This window comes from Carcharodon carcharias, chromosome 13 (assembly GCF_017639515.1).
Source record: "Carcharodon carcharias isolate sCarCar2 chromosome 13, sCarCar2.pri, whole genome shotgun sequence".
In the NCBI taxonomy this organism is placed as follows: domain Eukaryota; kingdom Metazoa; phylum Chordata; class Chondrichthyes; order Lamniformes; family Lamnidae; genus Carcharodon; species Carcharodon carcharias.
Genome location: NC_054479.1, coordinates 49701677 through 49714016, shown reverse-complemented (window position 1 = coordinate 49714016; position 12340 = coordinate 49701677). Strand labels below are relative to the sequence as shown.

Below are 12340 nucleotides of genomic sequence, written 5' to 3'. Positions count from 1 at the left end.
TTTGTTTGGGTCTCATTTAAAAGATTCTTTCATACTTTTTCCTGTTCCTTTCTTTTAAGCAAAAAAAGTAGTAAAATGTTCTTTCTTCCTGCCCTGAAACTCTGACACATTGTAAAGTGCGCTTCCACAGGCACCTGGCGCCCCTTTAACCGCTGGTCCATTTTTCAAGGGTGAGCCATGATGTTATTTGACCTTGGAGGCTATCTATGGTGAACCACGTATTGTCCCCCACCGAATTCTCACCCAAGGCTACACTTCCCCAGGCTAGGTTACTGGATGGTGGATAAGCAGTGGGAGGGCTGGATGAATATTCCCCTCCCATCACCCCCAAACCCTGCCCCACTCCAGAAGCAAGTAAGCTGTCCCAGCTGAGACTGGTTAATGAAGACAAACTGTAACTCGAATCTGTAGCCTTCTAAGCTATACAGTTTAGCCTTACAATGAGTGGTATACTTATCCACTCGGTTTTTGAGAAATTTGTCTTTCTTCAATTATCAGTGTTAGTTAACCACTGTGACTAACAGAGTAGGTATATTTAATTTTAAGAATTAATGAACATGACAGCTCCTGACACTTCTGATATTTTTAGACTTACAGTTTATCTCACCACTTAATAGTTTATATTTTGATGCTATATTCCACCTGTTGTGAATTTGCAAACATTATTTACAATTCCTGGTGTAACATTCAACCCATTCAGTGGTTCAACAATAATTTTTTAAAAATTCTTTCATGGGATGTGGGCATCACTAGTGAGGCCAGCATTTGTTGCCCATCCCTAATTGCCCTTGAACTGAGTGGCTTGCTAAGCCATTTCAGAGGGCAGTTAAGAGTCAACCACATTGCCAATAATACACTGACCACAGGGCAAGATTGACCAGATGAAAAAAATTACCGTTTAATTTACAGGTTCACAAAGGAATCTTTAAGCTTGACCAAATTAAATATACTCCTGAGAGGTACCATAATGACTTGCAATTCATGGTATCATTAGCAGCACATGACTTACACCTTGCCAAATACTAAGTGTACTACAAGACAAAATGTACAAAAAAACTTAATCCAAAAGTCATCCATTTCCATCTCCCCTGATGCTGTCAATTCCCCTGACAAGTTAGATGGACATCAGTCATTCTCCACTGCTCACCCGTGTGGCCTCACTTGTGTGTGAGGGTAGATGAGTGTTGGCAGGCTATTTGACTGTAGAAGAGGTCAGCCAAACCCAATCCTATCATGAACATATCTTCACACAGAGAAATAGAAATTTACAGCACAGAAGGAGGCCATTCGGCTCATCATGTCTGTGCTGGTCGAAACAGAATGATTAAGCCAAATCCCACTTTCCAGCTCTTGACCCATAGCAATGACCCCTCTAATTTTTTTTGTTTTCATGGCCCATCCATTTATGTGTGCGGGACCTTTACACTTGATGCGCAGGCCGTGTATAAAAGCTAACTTAAAGGGGCTGCCTTGTGCCTGTTCTGTGTGGAAACGTTTGGGTTGCTGCATGGTCACGTGACTCAGCGGAAACATTGATATGTAGCCTTGTCGGTTACAACACTTCAAGTGATAATCCCAGAATTTTTTTTTAATGTGCTGAGAATTTCTGTCTCTACAATCCTTTCAGGCAGTTATTTCCAGATCCCCACAACCCTCTGGGTGACAAATTTCCCCTCTAATCCTTCTACCAATTACTACATGCACACTTTAAGCTGAGGAAGGAGTGTGTATATGGCTTAGAGAGGATTGGGCTAAATTATTGTCTTCACTGCCTGGGCAGTTATCTGGTGTTGGTAAGGGGGCGGGGGTGGTGGGTGACATGGTCGCTTGCCCCTTATGGATCTCACCTGCTTTTCTTTCCCCAGGAAGTAATGGATGGTGTATCAGGCAGATTCTATATGATTGCCATTGGCATGACACGGTCCAGGCACACTGAAAACAAAAATCTTCCCTAAAGTCTTTACCTTGAAGCTACTGGGATGTGGTTATAAAGAATGTTTCAAATGAATGTCAGTGTTGTGACAATTCTCTTTCCCTTCCTCATTCACAGTCTCCTCAGGCAGTCTGGTCATGTATCAAAACACACAGTCAGCAGACAGCCACAACCACCTGCTGTCGCCCAGTCACAGCAGCATCGAGACCTTCATCCCACAGCAGATGGCCTCCACTGCACCGTAACCATGCCAACCAAAGCTGACTATCTTGTAACATGCTTTAGGCCTGGATCAAGTCATTGGGAAAAAAACAAGAGGATTAAAAAAATTTTCCAATGCTTTCAGTTATGCTTGGGACAGTTAGTCTTTGACAAAAGCCATGAACATTCTGTGAAGATGGTACTTATTTGCATATTTTTGACTTTAGAATTACTTTATTATACAGGGCTGTTTTGAGAGATGTTGATGTGCAATAGGTTTAATGAAAATCCTCAAATCATACGTCTAATTCAAGTGTTGCATAAAGTGGAAGGGGTTGGGTGGTGTGTGGATGGAGCATTACAGTCCAAACGCAAACGCAAATCATGCAAACCTCTACCCCAGATGTTCCCAATAATGTGATACTCTATAGAGATATTTAGCATTGCCAAGCCTGCATTTTGTGCTGTCATTTTGTACACATAAATTAAGTTCACAAGATAAAATTTAAGTCTGATTTTGAAATACCTTTTCCTCACTTTAAGTATATATTTACTATTTTTATCCTTAACCTCCTGATTGTAAAAATTGGACTGAAGTATTTAACTAACAAATTGTTAAATGTCATTGCAGCTCACTTTGTAAACTCTGTAGATTCACTTAAAATTCATGACACTAACAGTATTAAAGTCTATTCAGTTTGTATTGTTGCCTAAAGCTGTTAATTTCTTTTTCTTAGATTGTACCTTCTGTTGTAAAATGTTTGTGTCTTTTTTTTAAACTGAATATCTCTGGTCTGATTCACCTCTGAGCTAGAGGTTAAAAAAGAGCAGATTGGATTCTTGCTGCTTGAGAAATGTAACCTTTGACCTCTCTGCATGACCACTTCAAATTTAAGTTTTAAGGCTATTAGTGGAACATGTCTCCCAGTAAAGGCAAAGACTAAACTAAAGGTGGTTGGATACATATCCAGCCACACTTGAAGACACTATAGTTTTGCTCCTACAATTCTCTCAGGTGGTGGCAACCCCCCCAACACCTGAGCCAAGTCAATGCCAGTCAATGTGACAACGGGGAGCACTACAGCCAAGCTATAACCTGTTCTCTCAGCCCAACATCCACACATGTGCATAGAGTCATAGAGTCATTTACGGCACAGAAAAAGGCCATTTGACCCATCGAGTCCATGCCATCCCTCCACAGGGCAATCCAGTCAATCTCACTTCCCTCGCTCGATCCCCGTGGCCCTGCAGGTTTATTTCCTTCAAGTACCCATCTAATTATCTTTCGAAATCGTTGATTGTTTCTGCTTCCACCACCACTCATTACAGAAAAAAGTTCCTCCTCACATCCCCCTGCCCAAAACCCTAAAGATGTGTTCCCTAGTCCGTGTACTATCAGCTAATAGGAAAGGTTTCTCCTTGTTTACCTTATCCAATCTTGTCATAATCTTGTACACCTCTATTAAATCTCCCCACAATATCTTCTGTTCCAAGGAGAACAACCCCAACTTTTTCAACCTAATCTTGTAACTTATATTCCTCATCCCTGGAATCATTCTGGTAAATCTCCTCTGCAACCGCTTAAGGACCCTCACATCCTTCCTAAAGTGTGGCAACCAGAAGTGGATGCAATACTCTAGTTGCGGCTTGACCAGAGCTCTATAAAGTTTCAGCATAACTTCCCTGCCTTTGTACTGAATACCTCTATTTATGAAGCCCAGAATTCCATATGCTTTGCCAACCACTCTCTCAATATGTCCTGTAATCTTCAAAGATCGACGCACATGCACCCCAAGACCCTCTGTTCCTAAACACTCTTTAGAACCATGTAATTAAGTACATATTGCCTCTCCTATCCCCTCTGCCAAAATGCATCACCTCACACTTCCCTATATTAAATTTCACTTGCCACTTGTTTGCCCATTTTGCTAGCCTATGTCATATTGCAGGTGATTTGTATCATCTGCAACTCCTCCAAGTTTGGTACCATTGGCAGAGTTTGAAATTTTACTCTGTATTCCAAGATCCAAATCATTTTATGTATAGCAAAAAAAAAGCTATGGTCCTAGCACTTACCATTGGAGAACACCACTTCCTCCAATCTGAAAAACAACCATCTTCCACGACTCACTGCTTTCTGTCCTTAATTCATTTATATCCAATTGGACACTGACCCTTCTATTCAATGAGCCTCAGTTTTGTTAACCAGCCTTTTACTTTACCAGCCTTTTAGTACTTTACTGTACACTTTCATAAAGTTCACACAGGTAACATCCATCACATTCCTTTCATCAACCTTCTCTGTTATTTAATCAAAAAATTAAATTGGTTTAGACAAGTACGATCTGCCTCTTACAAATCCATGCAGGCTCTCCTTAATTAACCCATACCTCTCCAAGTGCCTGTTGATTTTGTTTGCTGATTATTGTTTCTAAAATCTTACCCACTAATGGAGCTGAATTTTCCCCCTGTCAGGGGGAGTGGGAGGGTGGAAGTTGATGGGCGGGCGCATATGGGCGCACTTCCGATTGGTGCCCCTGATCGGAGGCGTGGCGCCATTTTACTTGGGCGGGCCAGTTAAGGCCCGCCCAGCGTGATGTCTGCAGGGAAGCGCTATGTGCTCCCTGTGAGGGCTGGGGGGAGTCCCAAAATCGAGAGTGCACTCTTTCGCGTATGCGCACAAAAGAGCGCACTCATCTCCCTGAGGCTAAGTGCAGCCTCAGGGAGATCGTCTCTACTTTCAAAAATATTAAAAATAGAAATTAAAAAATTCCCTTACATGTCCCCTCAAAGTCACATGAGTTGAGACATGTCCATAATTTTTATAAAATCTTTATTAAAATTTTTTCAAGCCTACATGAAACCTCATCCCGCCCGTGGATGAGGTTTCATGTTTTTTCTACTTCCCACTGGGACTCCTGGCCTGCCCACCAACCTTAAGGTTGTCCGGGCAGGTCCTTTAATTATGTAATTGACCCTGTCAATAGCCTCAGTGGCAATTGACAGGTCGGCAGGCGTGCAGCAGATTTTGCTGTGCTCCCGCCTTCCTGAAAATTTAAATCATTTTACGCATCGGTGAGCGGGCCCCTCCACCGCTTGCTGACTTGTAAAATTCTGCCCATGAAGTTAAATTAACTGGCCTGTAGTTGCTAGGAAAGTCCTTACACCCTTTCTTGAACAAGGCTGTCACATTTGCCACTTTCCAATCCTCTGGCACCTCCCCTATATCTAGGGAAGATTATAGCAAGCCCTTCCACTATCTCCAACCCCATTTCCTTAAGCAACCTGGGATGCTGCAAGTCATCCAGACCAAGTGACTTATCTACCCTAAGCATAGCCAGTCTTTTCAGGAGCTCCTCCACCTCAATTTTCAACCTATCCATTGCTTTACTAATTCCACCTCTACCAATATTGTGTCATATTCCTCATTCTTAGTAAATACTGATACAAAGTACACATTAATTATTCTAGCCCTGCATCTCTAAGCACATGTCACCTTCTTTGTCCCATTAGGACCTACCCCACCTCTTACTACCTGTTTACTATTTACATGCCAGTAGAAGAATTTTGGGTTCCCTTTTATGTTGACTGCTATTCTATTTTCATACTCTTTCTTTGCCAGTCTTACTTTCCTCCCCAACTCCCCTCTCAACCTACTGTACTTGACCTGGTTCTCATTTGAAGAACTCACCTGACATGCATCGTACACCCTCTTTTTTCTTCATAATCTTTCTCCTTCGGCATCCAAGGAGGTACCGTTTTTCCAACCTTTGGCCTTTGTTGGAATGTGCCTAGCTTGTGCCTGAAGCATTTCTTCCTTAAAGATAACCTATTGTTCCATTACTGTTTTTCCTGGAAGTTGTTGGTTCCATTTTACTCTGGCTAGATCCCTTCTCATCACATTGAATTAAGCCCTCTTTCAATCTAGACATTCTACTTTACATTGTTCCTTCCTTTTCTCCATTATAAATCTAAACCTAATGATATGATGATCACTCTTACCCCAGTGTTCCCCCACAGAAACTGGGTCCACCTCATTTCCCAGCACCAAACCCAGCAACATCAAGTTGCCAGGAACAGACTGACCAAGGATACACCAAGGAGATTCACCGCAGAGTGATCAGAGTTGGAATCCTGGCTGGGATTGACATTATGTTCACCACAGGCACTGAGACCAATTATAGCCTGACAAAGAGCAGCTAACTCAATACCGACTAGCAATCACATATGGAGCTTAGCTGATCCACATGGATCCTTTCCATCCTAGGTAGCTTACTTACCAAAAATGGAGTAAGCTATAGTGTTCATTGGATGTGAAGAGCTCTCTCTTCAGCAGCAGTAACTCAGTCTATTTCAGAGTCGCCCTGATACACGATCCAGTTCATTATTAGTCTTATCCAACACTTTAACAAGAATCCCTTTTACAACAAGGGCTGCAAACTTCAATCAATTCTTGGGTACCAACAGCCCTTCCAGATCTTTCTTCCCCATCACTTTCCTCTGCTCCATCTCTCCATCCAATCTCACCCTTTACTTTGTTTTCACCCCTCTGACCTTCCTCTCTCTGATCCCAAACCATCCGAACTCAGCAAGTACCTCAGGTTCATTCCCTTATGCCTCCACCTCAATGGATTTCTAGATTGGCATGATGCTGAGTTCTTCTGTCATTTTGGTCAGAAGTCTTCCCTCCCGCACGCTGAACTCCATCTCCCATTTTCAGAATTCTCATTCCAACTGGACCCTCCCTCTGGCTCTTACCCTCTCTAGATCCGTTCATTGGGAATTATCAGCATGATGTTAATCACCTCAATGTTTTTACACCACTCACTCCACCTACCTCCCTCTGAATTTGCAACACTCGTTTCTTTCAGATCCAACCATAGCATTGGCATCAAACTTGCTGACAAGGGCAACACTGTTGTTATTTGGTGAACAGAACTCTAAGTTGGGGAGATGGAACACCAACTCGCCACACATCGTCCTACCTCCTTCTGGACCATGATCCCACTGCCCAAATCAAGCCATCATTTCCCAGACCTTCACTGACCTCATCTCTGGAGATTTCTCTCCCATAGCCTATAATCTCATAGTCCTTCAACACCACATGACCTGGTTCCACCCCTTTCCCAAGATCCATAAACAGGACTGCACTGGTGGACACATTTTCAGCCTGCTTCTGCCCCATGGAACAGATTATGTTTGACTTTATCTTTATTTTTTTCTCCCCTGGTCCAATCTCTTCGAACTTACATCCACCACACTTCCAATGCCCTTCTTCAGTTTAACAGTTTCCAATTTTCTGGCTGTAAGTGGTTCCTTTACACTTGGACATCTAATCCCACTACGTCTCCATTCACCATCAGGACAGTTTGAGAGCTCCCTGCTTGTTCCTTGAATGGAGGCCCAACCAGTCTCTATCCACCACTACCTCCTCTGCCTGGTAGACTCACCCTACTTTCTCCATATAAAAGGTGTTGCTGTGGGCATCAAATGGGTCCTATACCTGAATTTTCATCGGATACATGAAACATTCTTCATCCCAATCCTACACTGGTCCGCTCCCACACCTCTTTTACAGATACATTGATGACTGTGACCACTTCCTGCTCTTTCCCTGAAAATTTAATCAGCTTTGCTTCCAATTTCCACCCTTCCATCACCTACATATGGCCCATCTCTGACTCTTCTTTGGCTTCTCTATCTTCATTTCTGCTGACAGGCTATCAACCAATAAGCTCACTGGCTCCCACACCTATCTTAATTACACTTGCTCACACCCCACTTCCTGTAAGGACTCTTCTATTCTGCCAGTTTCTTCATCTCCATCATATCTGTTCTGAATATGCTATGTTATGGCATGGCTGATGGTAAATGTCGAGCTGCCCAAACTCCAGAGGAAAACTTGAAACAGCTGCCAAAACGGTTTTTGCAATTTGCATATTATGAGGAGAAGTTCTGAAATCAGGAAATGATGTCCTCGACTACTTCTGATGATTTTATAGTAAAGTCAACATTTATTAAAAGAATAAAGGGGGAAAAAATCACAATTACACTTAAACACAAGAATGGATTTTCACAGTAAACAGTACTTTAAACCAATTCCACAAGATCTTAACTTAAATACACTGAGAGCTAACCTCCCCTTTTTCTGTTCAGCAACTATACTTATAGATTTTAAAATCTATAGAATTCCAGGAATTTTTACCACACAGAGGCTTTTTTGGGGGGTGTCCTCTGAGGCTGACAGCAACTGGGTCTTCAGGTCTGGCCTTGTTCACTCTGTCTTCTTGGAGTTCTGATCAGCTATCCTACTGTCCTCTGGGAGGTCTAAGCAACTACCTCCTCACATAGGTTCAATATTTCCTTAAATGCATGCCTTCCCTTAGTTCTCCCTATTGTCTCAATCAGTCTCTTCAGAAATGCTTTCTTCCCAGAATTGATTACACTCATTCTTTACTTTAGCTCTTAGACTTGTAAAAACAGACTTACCCTGTCTTTACCTTACACCTTTTACAAACTTTATATATCCCCGTTGAACTAAAAACAACTTAATTCAATATTACTCCTGTTATTGTTTTTCGTAAAACTCTGGTTGAAGTTCCTCTTGGTTCATTAACCTATTAAAACCACTTCTTACTGTTGGCTTTAGACCCTCACCGCCATTCTAGCTCTTAATCCAATTACCATCTCAACAACCTGACTTCCTGTACATAAGAAATATGACAGGGTTATTAACAGGAGAAAAATATTACAATTTCTTGTTTTCTTAACAGCCACCCTCCATACCAGTGCTTCTGGGGAATCTTCCCTTGCTCTATTGAGGATTATCAGCAACTGCGGTTGACAGGCATTCAACCGTGACTGTCACCTTTCTCATACTTTTTTTGTCACCCATTCCCCTCCCACTGAAAACCACAATAGGATTTCCCTTGGCATCACCTTTCACTCCATCAGCCTCTGCATTCCATCATCTCCTGTCCAATGCCACCACCAAAGACATCTTTCCCCCCTCCCCTTTCAGCATTCCAAAGGGACAATTCCCTCCTCGCTGCCCTGGTCCACTACTCAGTTACCCCTAATACACCCTCCACTTCCCACAACACTTTCCCATGTAAGCACAGGAGATGCACCACCTGTGCTTTTACCTCCTCTCTTCTCGCCATTCCAAGGCCCCCAAAGCTCCTTCCCAAGTGAAACAGCAATTTTCTTCTACTTCACTGCACACGATATAGTCTCCTCTACACTGGGAAGACCAAGTGCAGATTGGGCGATTGGCCAACTCTCCATTCAGTCCACAAGAGTGACCCTGATCTTCTAGTCATTTCATTTCTCCGCCTCTGCCCCACGCTGACCGCTGTGCCATCAGCCTCCTATGCTGTTCCAAAGAAGCTCAATGGTACCTTGAGGAATAATTGCCTTTTAATTAGGCTCTTTACAACCTTCCAGGATTAACATCGAGTTTAACAATTTCGGATCATGACCACTGCCCCTATTCTTTTGGTCAGCAGTTGTTGGTAATGATTCTGCTATTGCCATTTACAGCTCCTCTAGGCCCAGTTTCTGTTTCTTCATTCATTCCATTATCATCTCCTTTTGCCTTGCACTATCATCCCTTTTGTCATTTAAATCACGCCTGCCTTCCACCCTATCATTGGACCTTCCCACCCCTTTCCCTTTGCCCCTTGATTAAAGCCTGATACACTATAGCATTTTCCAGTTCTGACAAAAAGCCGCAAAAATGAAATGTTAACTCTGTTTTTCTCCCTCCACAGAGACCTGCTGAGTATTTCCAGCATTTTCAGTTTATATTTCAGAAGCCCAGAATCCACAGGACTTTGTTTTTCAGATGAGTTTTGTCATTCTGAACACAACGACCAATCATCATCTTACCCATAAATGGGAAATATTACTGAGAAGCATCTCAAGAAGGCCAGTGAAGAAGGGTCATACGGACTCGAAACGTTAACCCTGTTTCTCCCTCCACAGATGCTGTCAGACCTGCTGAGTTTTTCCAGCATTTTCTGTTTTCATTTCAAATTTCTAGCATCCGCAGTATTTTGTTTTTATCTTAATGTCAGAAGATCACACACTACTCCTCTTCCTAGGGTGTTAGGAAGATCGCTTGATAGCTTTTTCATTACTCTTGAATTTCTGTGGTATGAATCTCCTATGTGCACACTATTAGCCCACTGATTAACACATTTGAGTAAGTTCCTGTGTGTGCTGTTTCAACACAGCTACTGCATTTGTTTTAAAAAGATTAATGTCTAAATTAAAAATTCACAGATGGGTGTTGACGTAAATATGTTAAAATAGTACAGTGAGGAAGCTAAAGCTATTGGTGTTAAAATGGCCAGAATATAGCAGTGGATACAATTTCAAAGACTAACATTCCAGAAAACAGAATCCTTTGAAATTCAAGCTTGCTGTGAGTCGCCTGATGACCAAACAATTTCATTGGGTGAGCAGCTGGTCTCAGCTGGAGCACCAAGTGATGTGCTATAATTGGCCTCAGTGCCCCAGATAAAGGCAAAAGTCAAAAGCAAAATACTGTGGATGCTGGAAATCTGAAACAAAAACAGAAAACGCTGGAAAAGCTCAGCAGTTCTGACAGCATCTGTGGAGAGAGAAAAACAAAGTTAACGTTTCGAGTCTGTATGACCAATCTTCGGTGCTTAGAGACAAAACTCAGCTAGTGTTGATTTTTGTCCAATGACTCCCAGTAGAAACATGGTCACTTTGGCAAGACACTGAAAAACAACCAGTGTCCATGAAACTGTGCCTCAGCAATCATGGAATACCTTGGAAAAGGAGGGGAAAAATTCAGGAAAACTTAATGAGGATAAGTTATTCAATTTTACCTTTGACCTTAACATAGAGAATGCTAACGTTTTAATTGTTGAAGTTATGTCGCAGGCAAGGACACTGTGTCGCTGAGAATTGCAGACCTTAGAGAGAACTGATTGACAGTACGCCTGAATACACACAATCACTTGTCCAATACAGGCTCAAATCCAACACTGACAGATGCAAGAGGGTTCTCCTCACTCTGACAGCTGTTGTAGTTGCTGAGAGAAAAGAATTTGAAAGTTTCCCCTCAGGGTCCTTGGAGCATGAGCCAATGATAGGAGCAGTCTCTGTCAGGGTTAGAAGTCACAAGGGTGCTAACATCAGAAATAAAATGTTAACAGGTGCTGTAGTTAAGACTTATTTACATTTGGAGCTGAGGTATGTGCAACTTAGAAGAGGAAGAAATTTCATTCCCTAACCTTAATTTGCTCTCATGCTCTAAAACTTCCTTTAGTATTTTGGCTCCCAAATACGCTATGGCCAGAATTTAATGCTCACCCATTGATGGGTTTTTAGTGGTGGGGGGTAGGGGGGTGGAACATGAAATTGAAGGGATGGGAAGCCTGCCCTTGCCCCAATTGAGGCCCTTAAGTAGCCAATTATTGGCCACTTAAGGGCCATTTCCTGCCTAGCCTCAACTTTTATAACAATCGACAATGGTTAGGCTGGCGGGAGGATTGAACTTCCATGGGGGTGTCAAAAAAAGAACAGAGTTACATCATGAGTGGGAAGGTGTGGCGGGGAGGGGCACCTCCACCAGAAGCCCCCTTCTGAAGTTGGGCACACCCTCCTTAAGGTCCGATGGCCTCTAGACTTCCCTTCCCTCCCTTCCCTCCCCTCCCCTCCACCCCCCTCTCCCCCTGACCTCTCCCCCCCCCCACCCCCCCTTCTTCCCCCACTCTCCCCTCTCCCCACCACCTCCGGCCTCTCCCTTGAGACCCCAATTGCTCGCCAGGCTTTCCCTACCCTCCCCACCTTGGGACCCTTTGAACTTACTTGGGCCTCCACTCCCTGGACTTAGGCTTTGACGTCCTCCTGAGCTTCCTCTTCTGTCCACTGCAGCACTATTGCTGCAGGCCAATCAGATTCACCGGTAGCCCTCTAAGGCGGGACTTCCTCTGAGTGAGGTATGGAAGTCCTGCCTGCAGTCACTGAACACTCATTCAAGCGTGAAGTGGCTGCAGGGCACTTGGAGTCAGCAGGCATGTGTACCCCGTCGACTCTTTGGATGGCAGGAAGCGAGATCCCGCCACCCGAAAAATTCAGGCCTATGGTTTCAATGTGAAATTCCTAATAGGAAATTCAATCAGAACCAAATTTATGTTTGAAGTAATCAGATTTTTTTAAAAAATCTCC

General features: G+C 43.1%; 1 protein-coding gene and 1 long non-coding RNA gene across 3 annotated transcripts in view; one reads left to right on the top strand and one right to left on the bottom strand.

Annotated features, from left to right (window-relative positions):
- The window catches only part of hnf1a (HNF1 homeobox a), a 226434-nt gene extending 223640 nt beyond the window's left edge, over window positions 1–2794 (top strand). For both annotated transcript variants that reach the window (XM_041203155.1, XM_041203154.1), the window contains exon 10: window positions 2060–2794. In XM_041203155.1, the coding sequence (XP_041059089.1) occupies window positions 2060–2178 (119 nt within the window). In that variant the 3' untranslated portion in view covers window positions 2179–2794. The remainder of the gene's footprint in view (window positions 1–2059) is intronic.
- LOC121286174 overlaps window positions 1–10126 on the bottom strand; it is a 59678-nt gene extending 49552 nt beyond the window's left edge. Inside the window, exon 1 of the long non-coding RNA XR_005944901.1 lies at window positions 10025–10126. This is a non-coding gene — a long non-coding RNA (uncharacterized LOC121286174). The remainder of the gene's footprint in view (window positions 1–10024) is intronic.
- Window positions 10127–12340: the final 2214 nt, after the last annotated feature.